General features: G+C 37.5%; 1 protein-coding gene across 8 annotated transcripts in view; it reads left to right on the top strand.

Annotated features, from left to right (window-relative positions):
* LOC135093109 (DNA topoisomerase 2-binding protein 1-A-like) overlaps nucleotides 1-13,848 on the top strand; it is a 164,594-nt gene that overhangs the window by 88,132 nt on the left and 62,614 nt on the right. For all 8 annotated transcript variants that reach the window (XM_063992025.1, XM_063992047.1, XM_063992015.1 and 5 more), the window contains exons 12-14: nucleotides 2,746-2,999; nucleotides 5,907-6,071; nucleotides 13,147-13,746. In XM_063992025.1, the coding sequence (XP_063848095.1) occupies nucleotides 2,746-2,999; nucleotides 5,907-6,071; nucleotides 13,147-13,746 (1,019 nt within the window). The remainder of the gene's footprint in view (nucleotides 1-2,745; nucleotides 3,000-5,906; nucleotides 6,072-13,146; nucleotides 13,747-13,848) is intronic.

The following is a 13,848-nucleotide window of genomic DNA, read 5'->3' as shown; positions in this document are numbered from 1 at the left end:
TCTCCCACATTTGATCTTACTACAGTAAAATCCCTCTTATCCGGCATCAACGGGACCGCCGACATGCCGGATACTTGAATATTGCTGGATACTTGAATAGAAGTGAAATTATGTCCACAATCACCACCCTACACTCACGCATCTTACCATAACCAAGATCAGCTGATCTTAATCAGCAGCTGATTTGATCAGCTGCTTAAGTGTAAGCACAACACGCTTCCTCTTTTCTACAACTTTAGGCATGATGAAGGCGTCAGGCAATAAACAGTGCACACACGGGACTGAGTCACTGAGTAAACACAGTGCAGTGGGCCATGGGTGATGCGAAGCAGTGCGCTCTGGTGGCGAGGGGACAAAGTATGCCTCGCGCGGGAATTTTAATCGATTTTATGAGTACACATTGATTTTTTATTGATTTTAAGGCTCGGGGAAAAAATGTGCCGGATACTTGAAGCTGCCGGATACTCGAATGCCGGATGAGAGGGATTTTACTGTATCTTCTTTACTAGCCTATCATCCTCCTTTCAACATGTCCATACCATCTCTCTTCCTCATTTTTTACTCTACCCATCTGAGTTACTCCATGCATTTAGACATCTCATCTCTATTAGATTCAGTATTTTCTTGTCTGCTATTTACATACTCATTGTCCCAGCACCATACATTACATTCTCTTCATACAATATTCTCTTTATATTCATTTAAAGCCCTACTTTCAAACAGTTTGTATGTATCTCTTGAAACTTTTCCAGCTTCCATAATTAAATCAAGTTTCCTGCAATTTTGTACTTCATAAGAAAATTGCTATCTCAACTTTTTTTTTTTTAGGGAGAGGGGGAAGGCACTGTAAAAACAAAACAAAATGGCCTCTAGACTCAAATGACCTCAGAGGCCAAATCTGAGGCCATCATGTTCTTTCCCATGAAAATTTACCCTTCTTGGAACAGTTTTGGCCATGCTCAGCAAATCTATAGAAAACATGTACATCTGACTTAACCACTTCACTCTGGATGCTTAAAAAATGTGTGTTGTTCATATACAGGATAGGCCTGCAAGCAGTAACTTATCTAACATATATATATATATATATATATATATATATATATATATATATATATATATATATATATATATATATATATATATATATATATATATATATATATATATATATATATATATATATATATATATAAGTAATTGTAAAGTAAAGTAATTGTAATAATATACAATAATATTTAATGAAGAAAATATGTACTATCTCTCCTATTCATATATCCCCTTCTACATCCTCCAAATACGAATATTAAATAAACCTACCTAACATCCACATTCACCTGACCTCAACATGCACAGGCCAGGCAGAGAAGAGGAGAAAGAGGAGGAAAGTCTGATACAATAATAACAACAACAGCAACAACAACAAAAACAACTAGCCCTAATAGCCACTCTCTTTTTGGCAATAACAATAACACCAACAACAACAACAAAAACAACTAGCCCTTATAGCCACTCTCTTTCTTGGCCACTCTCATGACCATGCCCACCAAATTTTGAGAGAATGTACGCATGTGCATCTGACTACATTATATTATATTTGACTTCACCTGTGCCTCCCAACACCTTAACCTCAGGCTATATTATATCATATCTGACTTCACCTGTGCCTCCCAATGCCTTAACCGCAGGAAGAATTAAGACAGGATCAAGCAGTACCAGATGGACTAGCAAGAAAACATCAAAAAATTTTGCTTGAGAAGTTATAAATATACAAAATTGACCTGATTTCATCAACAGCATACTATAGGCATGCTGCATGCCTGCAGCACATTGTTGGTAAAACCAAATTGGTGTTGTTCTGTCTTATGAAGCATACATATAACCTCTTGAGCAACATCATTCATGTAGTGAGGAAGGTCATATCACTATACCTGATATTTTCCATATCTATGTGAAGGGATTACTGTATATCATAACTATTGATATATCAAAAGACATAACCTTTCAGCTTTTCAGGAAAAAAAAAGTATTTCTGAAATAGGGTGAAATAGTCTAATTGTGAAATTAATCTAAAACATGAAGACAAACATTATGGACTTGTGAATAAATGACAGCAGTTGGTTAGCATTTGGGATACAATCTTGCATAAGCCTTTTTAGATTGTTTGGTTCATCTTCCACTGAACAGACTAGTATTTACCAATAATGATGATCTATAGAATTGAACTGTATAGAAATGGTTACTGTATCATTCTGTGTCCTATAAATGAGTTGAAACAAAGATAAATATTGTCATCTGAATAGTACTAACTGTCATAATGTTTTAGTTGACTGTGGGTGCCTCTCTATTTCCTTGCATCAGTTTCCAGGTTTGTCATTTAGTGTATCTTAAAAAGCATATGATTTATCTAATTTTAAACAGTGAATGTAGTACCATAAGGAACCTGAATGAAAGTAAAGATTTGGAGTTCAGTCCAAGAAAATTCTGGCTGAGTGGTAAAATTGGAGACAATGAATAAAATATGTAATTAAATAAAGTTGGAAAAATAATATATGGGGAAAGTGAAACATTCCTTTTGAACAGAGAAAGATTTCAAGAACACCTACTGGAAATACTGAATTTTAGGGGAAAAGAGGGAAGTATTGTTAGGGATTTATTATTGAATTTCATTATCATTGAAAATAACACACATGACACATAAGGTAATCAATCATCCCTGCAATAAACAACTTTACATCCTTGCAGAAACCAACAGACATTTAGCAAGATGAGCAAGCCTGATAAGAACATCCTAGCCAACACACATTTGGTGTGTCCTACTCCCATTGGAGCCAAATATAATGCAGCTAAAAGGTGGTGCATCCCAGCTGTGACCTGTGACTGGCTCCTTGAGTGTGCCAGGAGTGGCAAAAAGGTTCCTGAAAATACCTTTCTGGTAGATTGCAGTGACAATGATACTATGCAGCTACCAAGGAAGGATATTATCATGGAGTTATGGAGTGAGTGTATATATAGTTCATGGTATTCATGGTTATGGAAACTTTGGTAGAATGCTTGTTAGAATGCATTATAATTGTGTTATGTATAGCAAAATAGTAGAAAGAAGATAAGAAGAGAGAGAGAGAGCCTGAGGCACAGTAACTACCTGCCCTTGCTCACTCAGTTACTTTAAAATTTCACACATCTAATCAATTTTTTAAAATTAATTCAGACAAATTCCCTTTGTCCTCTTATGTTGAATCGGATATGTTAAATAATAGAAGAGTTGACCTTGTTTGACGTAATCAGATCTCATCCTGCCATTGTAGTTAGCCTGTATTAATTTTCATAAGATAATCATCTTTATAGTGTGAGCTAGTGATGAGAGTGACAAGAGGCATAGCGAAATAGTAGAAAAGAGAGAGAGAGAGAGAGAGAGAGAGAGAGAGAGAGAGAGAGAGAGAGAGAGAGAGCTGCTGCTTGTTGCCCTCCCTTTCCAACCCCTGTCACCCCTTTGGCCTTTGTCATGCGACTTCCCCCCCACCCCATCCCCATGCTTGAGAGTGTGTGGGGAGAGAGATACTGCTTCCTTTGTCAGTTGGGCCTTTATTGTCATGTGGTACAGACATACGTAGATTGTTGCAAGGGACAAAGCATTAGCACAGGGTTTAAGGATATATGTATTAGAGGGCTCTTATTAGTTAGTATTGCATATGAGCTAGCAGCAGTAAGCCTCTGTCAATTAAGTAGGATAATTGGCTGTTACTGAAATGACTGAATGTTTTGTTGTAGTTAGACTCATGGTGGCAACGAGTCCCCTTGCCTGCTCTCTGTCTGTTGTAATTGTGTAGCATAAGGGAGCCAACCTTCTTGGGTGCCATTTGTTGTATTGTATTTGAGTCTTCATTGTTTTGTGTTATGTATAATTGCTTGACTTATCTTTTCCTTTGAATGATTCTCTGGTTGGAATCTGTCTTGTAGGAAGCCATTTTATAACATATATTTCAGCAGATAAGATGACTTTCAGATAAGACAACACTCAAACTACCAAACCATCTGTGGTGAAGTTTGGGTGTGTGAGTGCCAGGCAATTAAGATGGTGATATACTAGTACAATTAATAAAATACCCTGAATGTATTACCAGTAATAAGGTACTATCATCTTTAGGTGCAAAACTAGACCTAAAATAAAATTCCCACCAGTACATTTTCATGTAAAAGGATGGATGGACGAAAATGCTGTAAAATTATAAGCGATATATTCAGTTTTCCTAAACATAAACAAACCCTTGCCTTGTGCCACCTGTGTGTGTCAGGCCGTCAGCCATAATCTTCTATGTATCATGTTTCTTTTGATTAGATGCAATGACATTTTTTAATTTTTTTCTCAGTATATGGACTTCATTCCTATACAACATTGCAAGCTTCATTTTATCCCCAGTTTGCTTTGCTGCTTAGCTTGAGGTTCCATGCCTTGAAGACCTTTATATAGCTCCTTCTCCAGCTTTGCAAAAACAGGAATATTCACACAGCCTCCTGCTTTATCTATTCATGTGCATTACCAGCAGAGGTTTGTAGCTAAATTAAATTTTGTTTACACACTTTTCAGTGGGAATATATTTCAGTGCATTTTCTCAAAATTGTTTCCTATTTTACTTTGTCTAACTTCCCCAAAAGTCGTAGTATAAAATTGTTGTTTATTTATAATGGTATTTTGTGTAAAATTTTAAGGTCATTGTTTTTGTATCTGCAATATAGGACAACTCCCCACTTCTTTTATATAGAATGATTGAAGTGTCATCTTATATGCCAAACTATGTTTTTTTTTTTTTTTTATGTAGGAAGGACACTGGCCAAGGGCAACAAAAATCCAATAAAAAAGAAAGCCCACTGAGATGCCAGTCCCAGAAAAGGGTCCAAAGCAGTAGTCAAAAATTGAAGGATAAGTAAGTGTCTTGAAACCTCCCTCTTGAAGGAATTCAAGTCATAGGAAGGTGGAAATACAGAAGCAGGCAGGGAGTTCCAACGTTTACCAGAGAAAGGGATGAATGATTGAGAATACTGGTTAACTCTTCCATTAGAGAGGTGGACAGAATAGTGGTGAGGGAAAGAAGGAAGTCTTGTGCAGCGAGGCCGTGGGAGGAGGGGAGGCATGCACTTAGCAAGATCAGAAGAGCAGTTAGCATGAAAATAGCAGTAGAAGACAGCTAGAGATGTAACATTGCGGTGATGAGAGAGAAGCTGAAGACAGTCAGTTAGAGAAAAGGAGTTGATGAGACGAAAAGCTTTTAATTCCACCATGTCTAGAAGAGCAGCATGAGTGGAACCCCCCAGACATGTGAAGCATACTCCATACATGGACGGATAAGGCCCTTGTGCAGAGTTAGCAGCTGGTGGGGTGAGAAAAAGTGGCAGAGACGTCTTAGAATGCCTAATTTCATAGAAGCTGTTTTAGCTAGAGATGAGATGTTCAGATTATAAGTAAAGGACAGACCAAGGATGTTCAGTATAGAAGAGGGGAACAGTTGAGTGTCATTGAAGAAGAGGGGAAAGTTGTCTGGAAGGTTGTGTCGAGTTGATAGATGGAGGAATTGAGTTTTTGAGGCATTGAACAATACCAAGTTTGCTCTGCCCCAATCAGAAATTTTAGAGAGATCAGAAGTCAGGTGTTCTGTGGCTTCCCTGTGAAATATTTACTTCCTGAAGGGTTGGACGTCTATGAAAAGATGTGGAAAAGTGCAGGGTGGTATGACCAGTGTAGGAGTGAATAGGACAAGAAGTTTGGTTTAGAAGGTCATTGATGAATAATAAGACCTCAGGGATAGTGATGACCGCAGATGTGCAAGCAGACTGTTTGGAAATCATTTGTACAATGGTTTCCCTTTATTTTAGTAATGTTTATATTTATTTATTTTTTTTCTTATTAGATTCTGCAGTGAGAGAAGGAGAAAAGAGGAAGGAGGTAGAAGAGGAAGAAGAGGAGGTAGTACCTCCAACCCCACATGTGGCAAAAATCAAGTCCATCCAATCAACGGAAGTGCCTATGTCCCTCTCTCCTGATAGACCATTTAACTGGGAGGCAATCAGTAGAAGTTAGTAGTTACCTTTAGTCTCTTTTATGAATTTCCTGAAATCCTTTGGTTCCAGAGGCTTACTTTCTTTAAACTTTTATTGCTCTTTATTTTATCAGTTTGTATTGTGCTGTACAAGAATTCATAGTTTATATTGCAGTTTTCACTTTAATTTTGTTAATTTCCTTGTACTATATATATATATATATATATATATATATATATATATATATATATATATATATATATATATATATATATATATATATATATATATATATATATATATATATATATATATATACATACATACATACATACATACATACATACATACATACATACATACATACATACATACATACATACATACATATATATATATATATATATATATATATATATATATATATATATATATATATATATACTGGCAGAATTACCCGGCATTCCTCAGATAATACAGTTTATCATCCGAAGTTAGTCATTTGTTCGGGAAAGCTATTAACCAAGCAAAGTTTACTTTACAGTGAATCTAAAATGTATGTCTGTTTACTGTTGTACATGTCCTGTCAATAGTCATTAAGAATGTTTCCCCTGAATGATTTCTTTCGGAACCTGTTATCCCAGCATTTTTAGGAGTTATGAAAGTGAATATTTCCTCTCTGACTGGACCTGATAAAACAAAAATCTAAGCTAACAATGAATGCTTGGCGCCATCAAAAATGGGTTAAAGTATACCTGGCGCCACCATCAAGAATTTGGTTACAGTGACAGATTTGTCTGAATAATCTAATGGTTTTGGGTTGGAAGTAGTTAAGACATAGTCTATATCACTCCCCAGATGAAGGGGGACACCCCCTCCCCCTACCAAGTTTCATCACAATCAGTTCATTGTTTTTTTTTTCCATGAAAAGTGGACACACCCACACACAGACAGACAGACAGTGTGTTTTATTATATATATATATATATATATATATATATATATATATATATATATATATATATATATATATATATATATATATATATATATATATATATATATATATATATATATATATATATATATATATATATATATATATATATATATATATATATATATATATATATATATATATATATATATATATATATATATTTTTTTTTTTTTTTTTTTTTTTTTTTTTTTTTTTTTTTTTTTCTCTTGTAGGAAGGACACTGGCCAAGGGCAACAGAAGTCCAATAAAAAAAATGGCCACTGAAATGCCAGCCCCATAAAAAGATCAAAGCAGTAGTCAAAAATTGATGACCTCCCTCTTGAAGGAATTCAAGTCATAGGAAGGTGGAAATACAGAAGCAGGCAGGGAGTTCCAGAGTTTACCAGAGAAAGGGATGAATGATTGAGAATACTGGTTAATTCTTGCGTCAGAGAGGTGGATAGAATAGGGGTGAGAGAAAGAAGAAAGTCTTGTGCAGCAAGGCCACAGGAGAAGAGGAGGCATGCAGTCAGCAAGATCAGAAGAGCAGTTAGCATGAAAATAGTGATAGAAGACAGCCAGAGATGCAACACTGCGGCAGTGAGAGAGAGGTTGAAGACAGTCAGTTAGAGGAGAGGAGTTGATGAGATGGAAAGCTTTTGATGCCACCCTGTCTAGAAGAGCAGTATGAGTGGAACCACCCCCGGCCATGTGAAGCATACTCCTTACATGGATGGATAAGGCCCTTGTACAGAGTTAGCAGCTGGGGCGGGTGAGAAAAACTGGTAGAGACGTCTCAGAACGCCTAACTTCATAGAAGCTGTTTTAGCTAGAGATGAGATGTGAAGTTTCCAGTTCAGATTATAAGTAAAGGACAGACCGAGGATGTTCAGTGTAGAAGAGGTGGACAGTTGAGTGTTATTGAAGAAGAGGGGATAGTTGTCTGGAAGGTTGTGTCGAGTTGATAGATGGAGGAATTGAGTTTTTGAGGCATTGAACAATACCAAGTTTGCTCTGCCCCAATCAGAAATTTTAGAAAGATCAGAAGTCAAGCGTTCTGTGGCTTCCCTGCATGAAATGTTTACCTCCTGAAGGGTTGGACGACTATGAAGAAATGTGGAAAAGTGCAGGGTGGTATCATCAGTGTAGGAGTGGATAGGAAAAGAAGTTTGGTTTAGAAAATCATTAATGAATAATCAGAAGAGAGTGGGTGACAGAACAGAACCCTGAGGAACACCACTGTTAACAGATTTAGGAGAAGAACAGTGACCATCTACCACAGCAGCAATAGAACGGTCAGAAAGGAAACTTGAGATGAAGTTACAGAGAGAAGGATGGAAGCCATAGGAGGGTAGTTTGGAAATCAAAGCTTTGTGCCAGACTCTATCAAAAGCTTTTGATAGAGCAACAGCAAAAGTTTCACCAAAATCTCTAAAAGAGGATGACTGAGACTCAGTAAGGAAAGCCAGAACATCACCAGTAGAGCGGCCTTGACGAAACCCGTACTGGCGATCAGATAGAAGGTTGTGAAGTGATAAATGTTTAAGAATCTTCCTGTTGAGGATAGATTAAAAAACTTTAGATAGGCAGGAAATTAAAGCAGTAGGACAGTAGTTTGAGGGATTAGAACGGTTACCGTTTTTAGGAACAGGTTGAATGTAGGCAAACTTTCAGCAAGAAGGAAAGGTAGATGTTGATAGACAGAGTTGAAAGAGTTTGACTAGGCAAGGTGCAAGCACGGAGGCACAGTTTCGGAGAACAATAGGAGGGACCCCATCAGGTCTATAAGCCTGACGAGGGTTTAGGCCAGCAAGGGCATGGAAAACATCATTGTGTAGAATTTTAATAGGTGGCATGAAGTAGTCAGAGGGTGGAGGAAAGGGAGGAACAAGCCCAGAATCGTTCAAGGTAGAGTTTTTAGCAAAGGTTTGAGCGAAGAATTCAGCTTTAGAAATAGGTGTGATAGCAGTGGTGCCATCTGGTTGAAATAAAGGAGGGAAAGAAGAAGAAGCAAAGTTATTGGAGATATTTTTGGCTAGATGCCAGAAATCACGAGGGGAGTTAGATCTTGAAAGGTTTTGACACTTTCTGTTAATGAAGGAGTTTTTGGCTAGTTGGAGAACAGACTTGGCATGGTTCCGGGCAGAAATATAAAGTGCATGAGATTCTGGTGATGGAAGGCTTAAGTACCTTTTGTGGGCCACCTCTCTATCATGTAAAACACGAGAACAAGCTGTGTTAAACCAAGGTTTAGAAGGTTTAGGACGAGAAAAAGAGTGAGGAATGTCCGCCTTCATGCCAGACACTATCACCTCTGTTATGTGCTCAGCACACAAAGACGGGTCTCTGACACGGAAGCAGTAATCGTTCCAAGGAAAATCAGCAAAATACCTCCTCAGGTCCCCCCAACTAGCAGATGCAAAACGCCAGAGACACCTTTGCTTAGGGGGATCCTGAGGAGGGATTGGAGCGATAGGACAAGATACAGATATGAGATTGTGATCGGAGGAGCCCAACGGAGAAGAAAGGGTGACAGCTTAAGCAGAAGGATTAGAGGTCAGGAAAAGGTCAAGAATGTTGGGCGTATCTCCAAGACGATCAGGAATACGAGTAGGGTGTTGCACCAATTGCTCTAGGTCATGGAAGTTGAAGGCTAGTTCACCAGAATGGTCAGTGAAGGGAGAGGAAAGCCAAAGCTGGTGGTGAACATTGAAGTCTTCAAGAATGGAGATCTCTGCAAAAGGGAAGAGGGTCAGAATGTGCTCTACTTTGAAAGTTAAGTAGTCAAAGAACTTCTTATAGTCAGAGGAGTTAGGTGAAAGGTATACAGCACAGATAAATTTAGCTTGAGAGTGACTCTGTAGTCGTAGCCAGATGGTGGAAAACTCAGAAGATTCAAGAGCGTGGGCACGAGAGCAGGTGTATATATATATATATATATATATATATATATATATATATATATATATATATATATATATATATATATATATATATATATATATATATATATACACACAGTGGAACATTGGTTTTTCAAACTTAATTAATTCCTAAATGCCATTCAGAATATGAAACGTTTGAAAACCGAAACTATTTTCTCCATAGGAATCAATGTAAATTTGATTAATCCGTTCTCAGACACCTGTCCACCATGTCTTAGTGAGTAATGACTGATGCTGCCACTGCTCAGATGGTTGCTCCACATCTCCAGCTTAGAAGTTTTTTTTATCCAGATAGGATGTATTGAATGAACTTTGTGACACAGAACTCATGAAAAGATATTGTTTAGGCCATCATCAAGTGAAGGAAGCCTTACAGAATGACAGAGAGGAACAACCCACTCACTGCCAAAATGAAGGTGATCATAACACTTAAACATCTTGTTGCTGGGAAAAGCTACTAGGAAAATGCATTGTGGGTCACAGATCCACAAGAGGCTCGGAATTACTCCTGAATGCTGAACCTTGTTTGCTTACATTGAAGTTCTTCAACAGGATCACATTTTGCTTACTTCAAAGATTGAATTATTGTCTTACCCTCTGTCTCTCCTCCAAATATATAAAAACAAAGGAAGTATTTATAGAAACTATAAATTAGTAATAAATGGCAGCTTTTGCTGCTGTAGTATTTGAAATCAAGTAACTTTATTCGAAAACTGAATCATGGTATGGCAACCGAAACAATTGCAAGTTAGAAATTTTGTTCAAAAACTGAATTGTTCGAAAAGGGAGACGTTCAGTAACTGAGGTTCCAATATATATATATATATATATATATATATATATATATATATATATATATATATATATATATATATATATATATATATATATATATATATATGAAATGGAACGAACCTCGGTTCTTGAACTTGATTTGTACCTAAATGCCATTTTAAATATGAAATGTTTGAAAACTGAAACTACTTTCCCTTTAAAAAAAAGGGATTAATCTGTTCCCACACACCAGTCTACACTGACTTAGCAACTTATAACAGATGTTCCCGCAGCCAAGATGGCTACTTAACAACATCTCCAGCTCACAAGTTATTTATACAGAAAGGATGTACTGAATGAACTTATAGACACAGAATTCATCAGAAGATACTGTTTAGACCGATCTGGTGAGGGAAACCTTACAAAATGACACAAAGAGGAGCAACCCTCTTATCGCTAAAATGAAGGTGATCATAACACTTAGACATCTCGCTGCTGGGAAAGGCTACTGGAAAAATGCAGTTGTGTAGTAGTGAGAGAGCCACAGGTGGCTTGGAATTACTCCTAAGTGCCAAAAACTGTTTGTTTACATCGAGGCTTTTCTATGGGATCACATTTACCTTATTTCAAAGATTGAATTACTGTCTTATACTTTGTGTCCCTCCTCTAGATATATAAATAAACAAAGTAGATATTTATAGAAACTATAAATTTATAATAAATGGCAGCCTTTGTTATGTCTTTTAATATTTGAAATCAAGTAACTTTGTTCTAGAACTGAATTATGGTACTGCAACCAAAGCAATAAGGAGTCCAAAATTTTGTTTGAAAACTGAAAAGGGATGCTTTTGGTAACCAAGTTCCACCATATATATATATATATATATATATATATATATATATATATATATATATATATATATATATATATATATATATATATATATATATATATATATATATATATATATTACATATCGTATTTACCGCCATATCAGATGCATTTTTCTTGAAAAAAGTATCTGACAATCACTGTGTGTCTAATGTGGCTGTAGTATAAATGCCCTTTTTTTTTTTTATGTTGCCAAGGGCAACAAAAAAAAAAAAAAAAAGCCCACCGAGATGCCAGTCCCAGAAAAGGGTCCAAAGTGGTCATCAAAAATTAAAGGATAAGTGTCTTGAAACCTCCCTCTTGAAGGAATTCAAGTCATAGGAAGGTGGAAATACAGAAGCAGGCAGGGAGTTCCAGAGTTTACCAGAGAAAGGGATGAATGACAATAGTGGTTAACTCTTACATTAGAGAGGTGGACAGAATAGGGATGAGAGAAAGAAGAAAGTCTTCTGCAGCTAGGCTGTGGGAGGAGAGGAGGCATGCAGTTAGGAAGATCAGAAGAGCAGTTAGCATGAAATTAGTGGTAGAAGACAGCTAGAGATGCAACATTGCAGCATTGAGAGAGAGGTTTAAGACAGTCAGTTAGAGGAGAGGAGTTGATGAGATGAAAAGTTTTTGATTCCACCCTGTCTTGAAGAGCAGTATGAGTGGAACCCCCAGACATGTGAAGCATACTCCATACATGGACAGATAAGGCCCTTGTACAGAGTTAGCAGTTGATGGGGTGAGAAAAACTGGCAGAGATGTTTCAGAAGGCATAACTTCATAGAAGCTGTTTTAACTAGAGATGAGATGTGAAGTTTCCAGTTCAGGTTATAAGTAAAGGACAGACCGAGGATGTTCATTGTAGAAGAGGGGGACAGTTGAGTGTCACTGAAGAAGAGGGGTCTGGAAGGTTGTGTTGAGTTGATAGATGGAAGAATTGAGTTTTTGAGGCATTGAACAATACCAAGTGTGGTCTGCCCCAATCAGAAATTTTAGAAAGATCAGAAGTCAGGCATTCTGTGGCTTTCCTGCATGAAATGTTTGCTTCCTGAAGTTGTATCATCAGCGTAGGAGTGGATAGGACAAGAAGTTCGGTTTAGAAGGTCATTGATGAATAATAAGAAGAGAATGGGTGACAGGACAAAACCCTGAGGAACACCACTGTTAATAAATAGATTTAGGAGAAGAACAGTGACTGTCTACCACAGCACTAATAGAACTATCAGAAAGGAAACTTTAGATGAAGTTACAGAGAGAAGGATAGAAGCTGTAGGAGGGTAGTTTGGAAATCAAAACCTAAGCCTGTAAGCCTATGCCTATAGGTGTGGAGTTGAAGCACAAATATTGTTACTAATAATAAAATTCTCTCTCTCTCTCTCTCTCTCTCTCTCTCTCTCTCTCTCTCTCTCTCTCTCTCTCTCTCTCTCTCTCTCTCTCTCTCTCTCTCTCTCTCTCTCTCTCTCTCTCTCTCTCTCTCTCTCTCTCTCTCTCTCTCTCTCTCTCTCTCTCTCTCTCTCTCTCTCTCTCTCTCACAGTGTATCCAACTCCAGGCACTGCCCAGTTTTATCAAGCAAAGAGAGAAGAAGACCTGGATACCATGCCAAGCCCAGATAGCCCATATGGTCTTACCTGGTATTCTGACCCTCCACCGAGGGTCAGGAAATGCATAAAAAAGCTCATTGATTCCTTACCAGGCTCTCCTCCAGGACTGGCTAACCCTACCAGAAAGTCCCCAACCAAAGAGCTATTTAGTGAGTTTTTTGAGGACCTGGACAAATGCACTAGAAAACATCAACAGCTTTTAGAAGAAGTTTTGGACCATAGGGTAAAGATGAAAGGAAAAATTGCTGATAAGTCTGAAGAAGAAGGAAACAGTCTCCTCTCCACAAGCAAGGACACAGGTTTAGGGGATAATGATCATGGAATGCAAGGAGAATGGGAAGACAAGGAGGAGGATAATACAGTAGAGGTCAGAGCAGATGAAAGACTTTCATATCAGCTGGAGGAGATTGCCCGGGCCAGCCTTGTAGAGAGAAGTGGAGGAGTTGCAGGGAGGAATAAGATTCCCCTGGCAGAGCTGCAAAGACCCACCACACCCTCCAAAATGCATCACATCGACTTGGAGTCACAACCCAGTTAGTTTTCTGTTGTTTACTTTTGTTTGTTTATCTTTTTATCTTCATCTTTTGATTTGTAATAAATTCATTGGTTTCTAGGTCTTACTATTGTGTTCGCTA

The sequence above is a fragment of the Scylla paramamosain genome, chromosome 3, assembly GCF_035594125.1.
Source record: "Scylla paramamosain isolate STU-SP2022 chromosome 3, ASM3559412v1, whole genome shotgun sequence".
Lineage (NCBI taxonomy): Eukaryota > Metazoa > Arthropoda > Malacostraca > Decapoda > Portunidae > Scylla > Scylla paramamosain.
The sequence above is the reverse complement of the archived record's forward strand: the minus strand, read 5'-3'. Positions and strand labels throughout refer to the sequence as shown.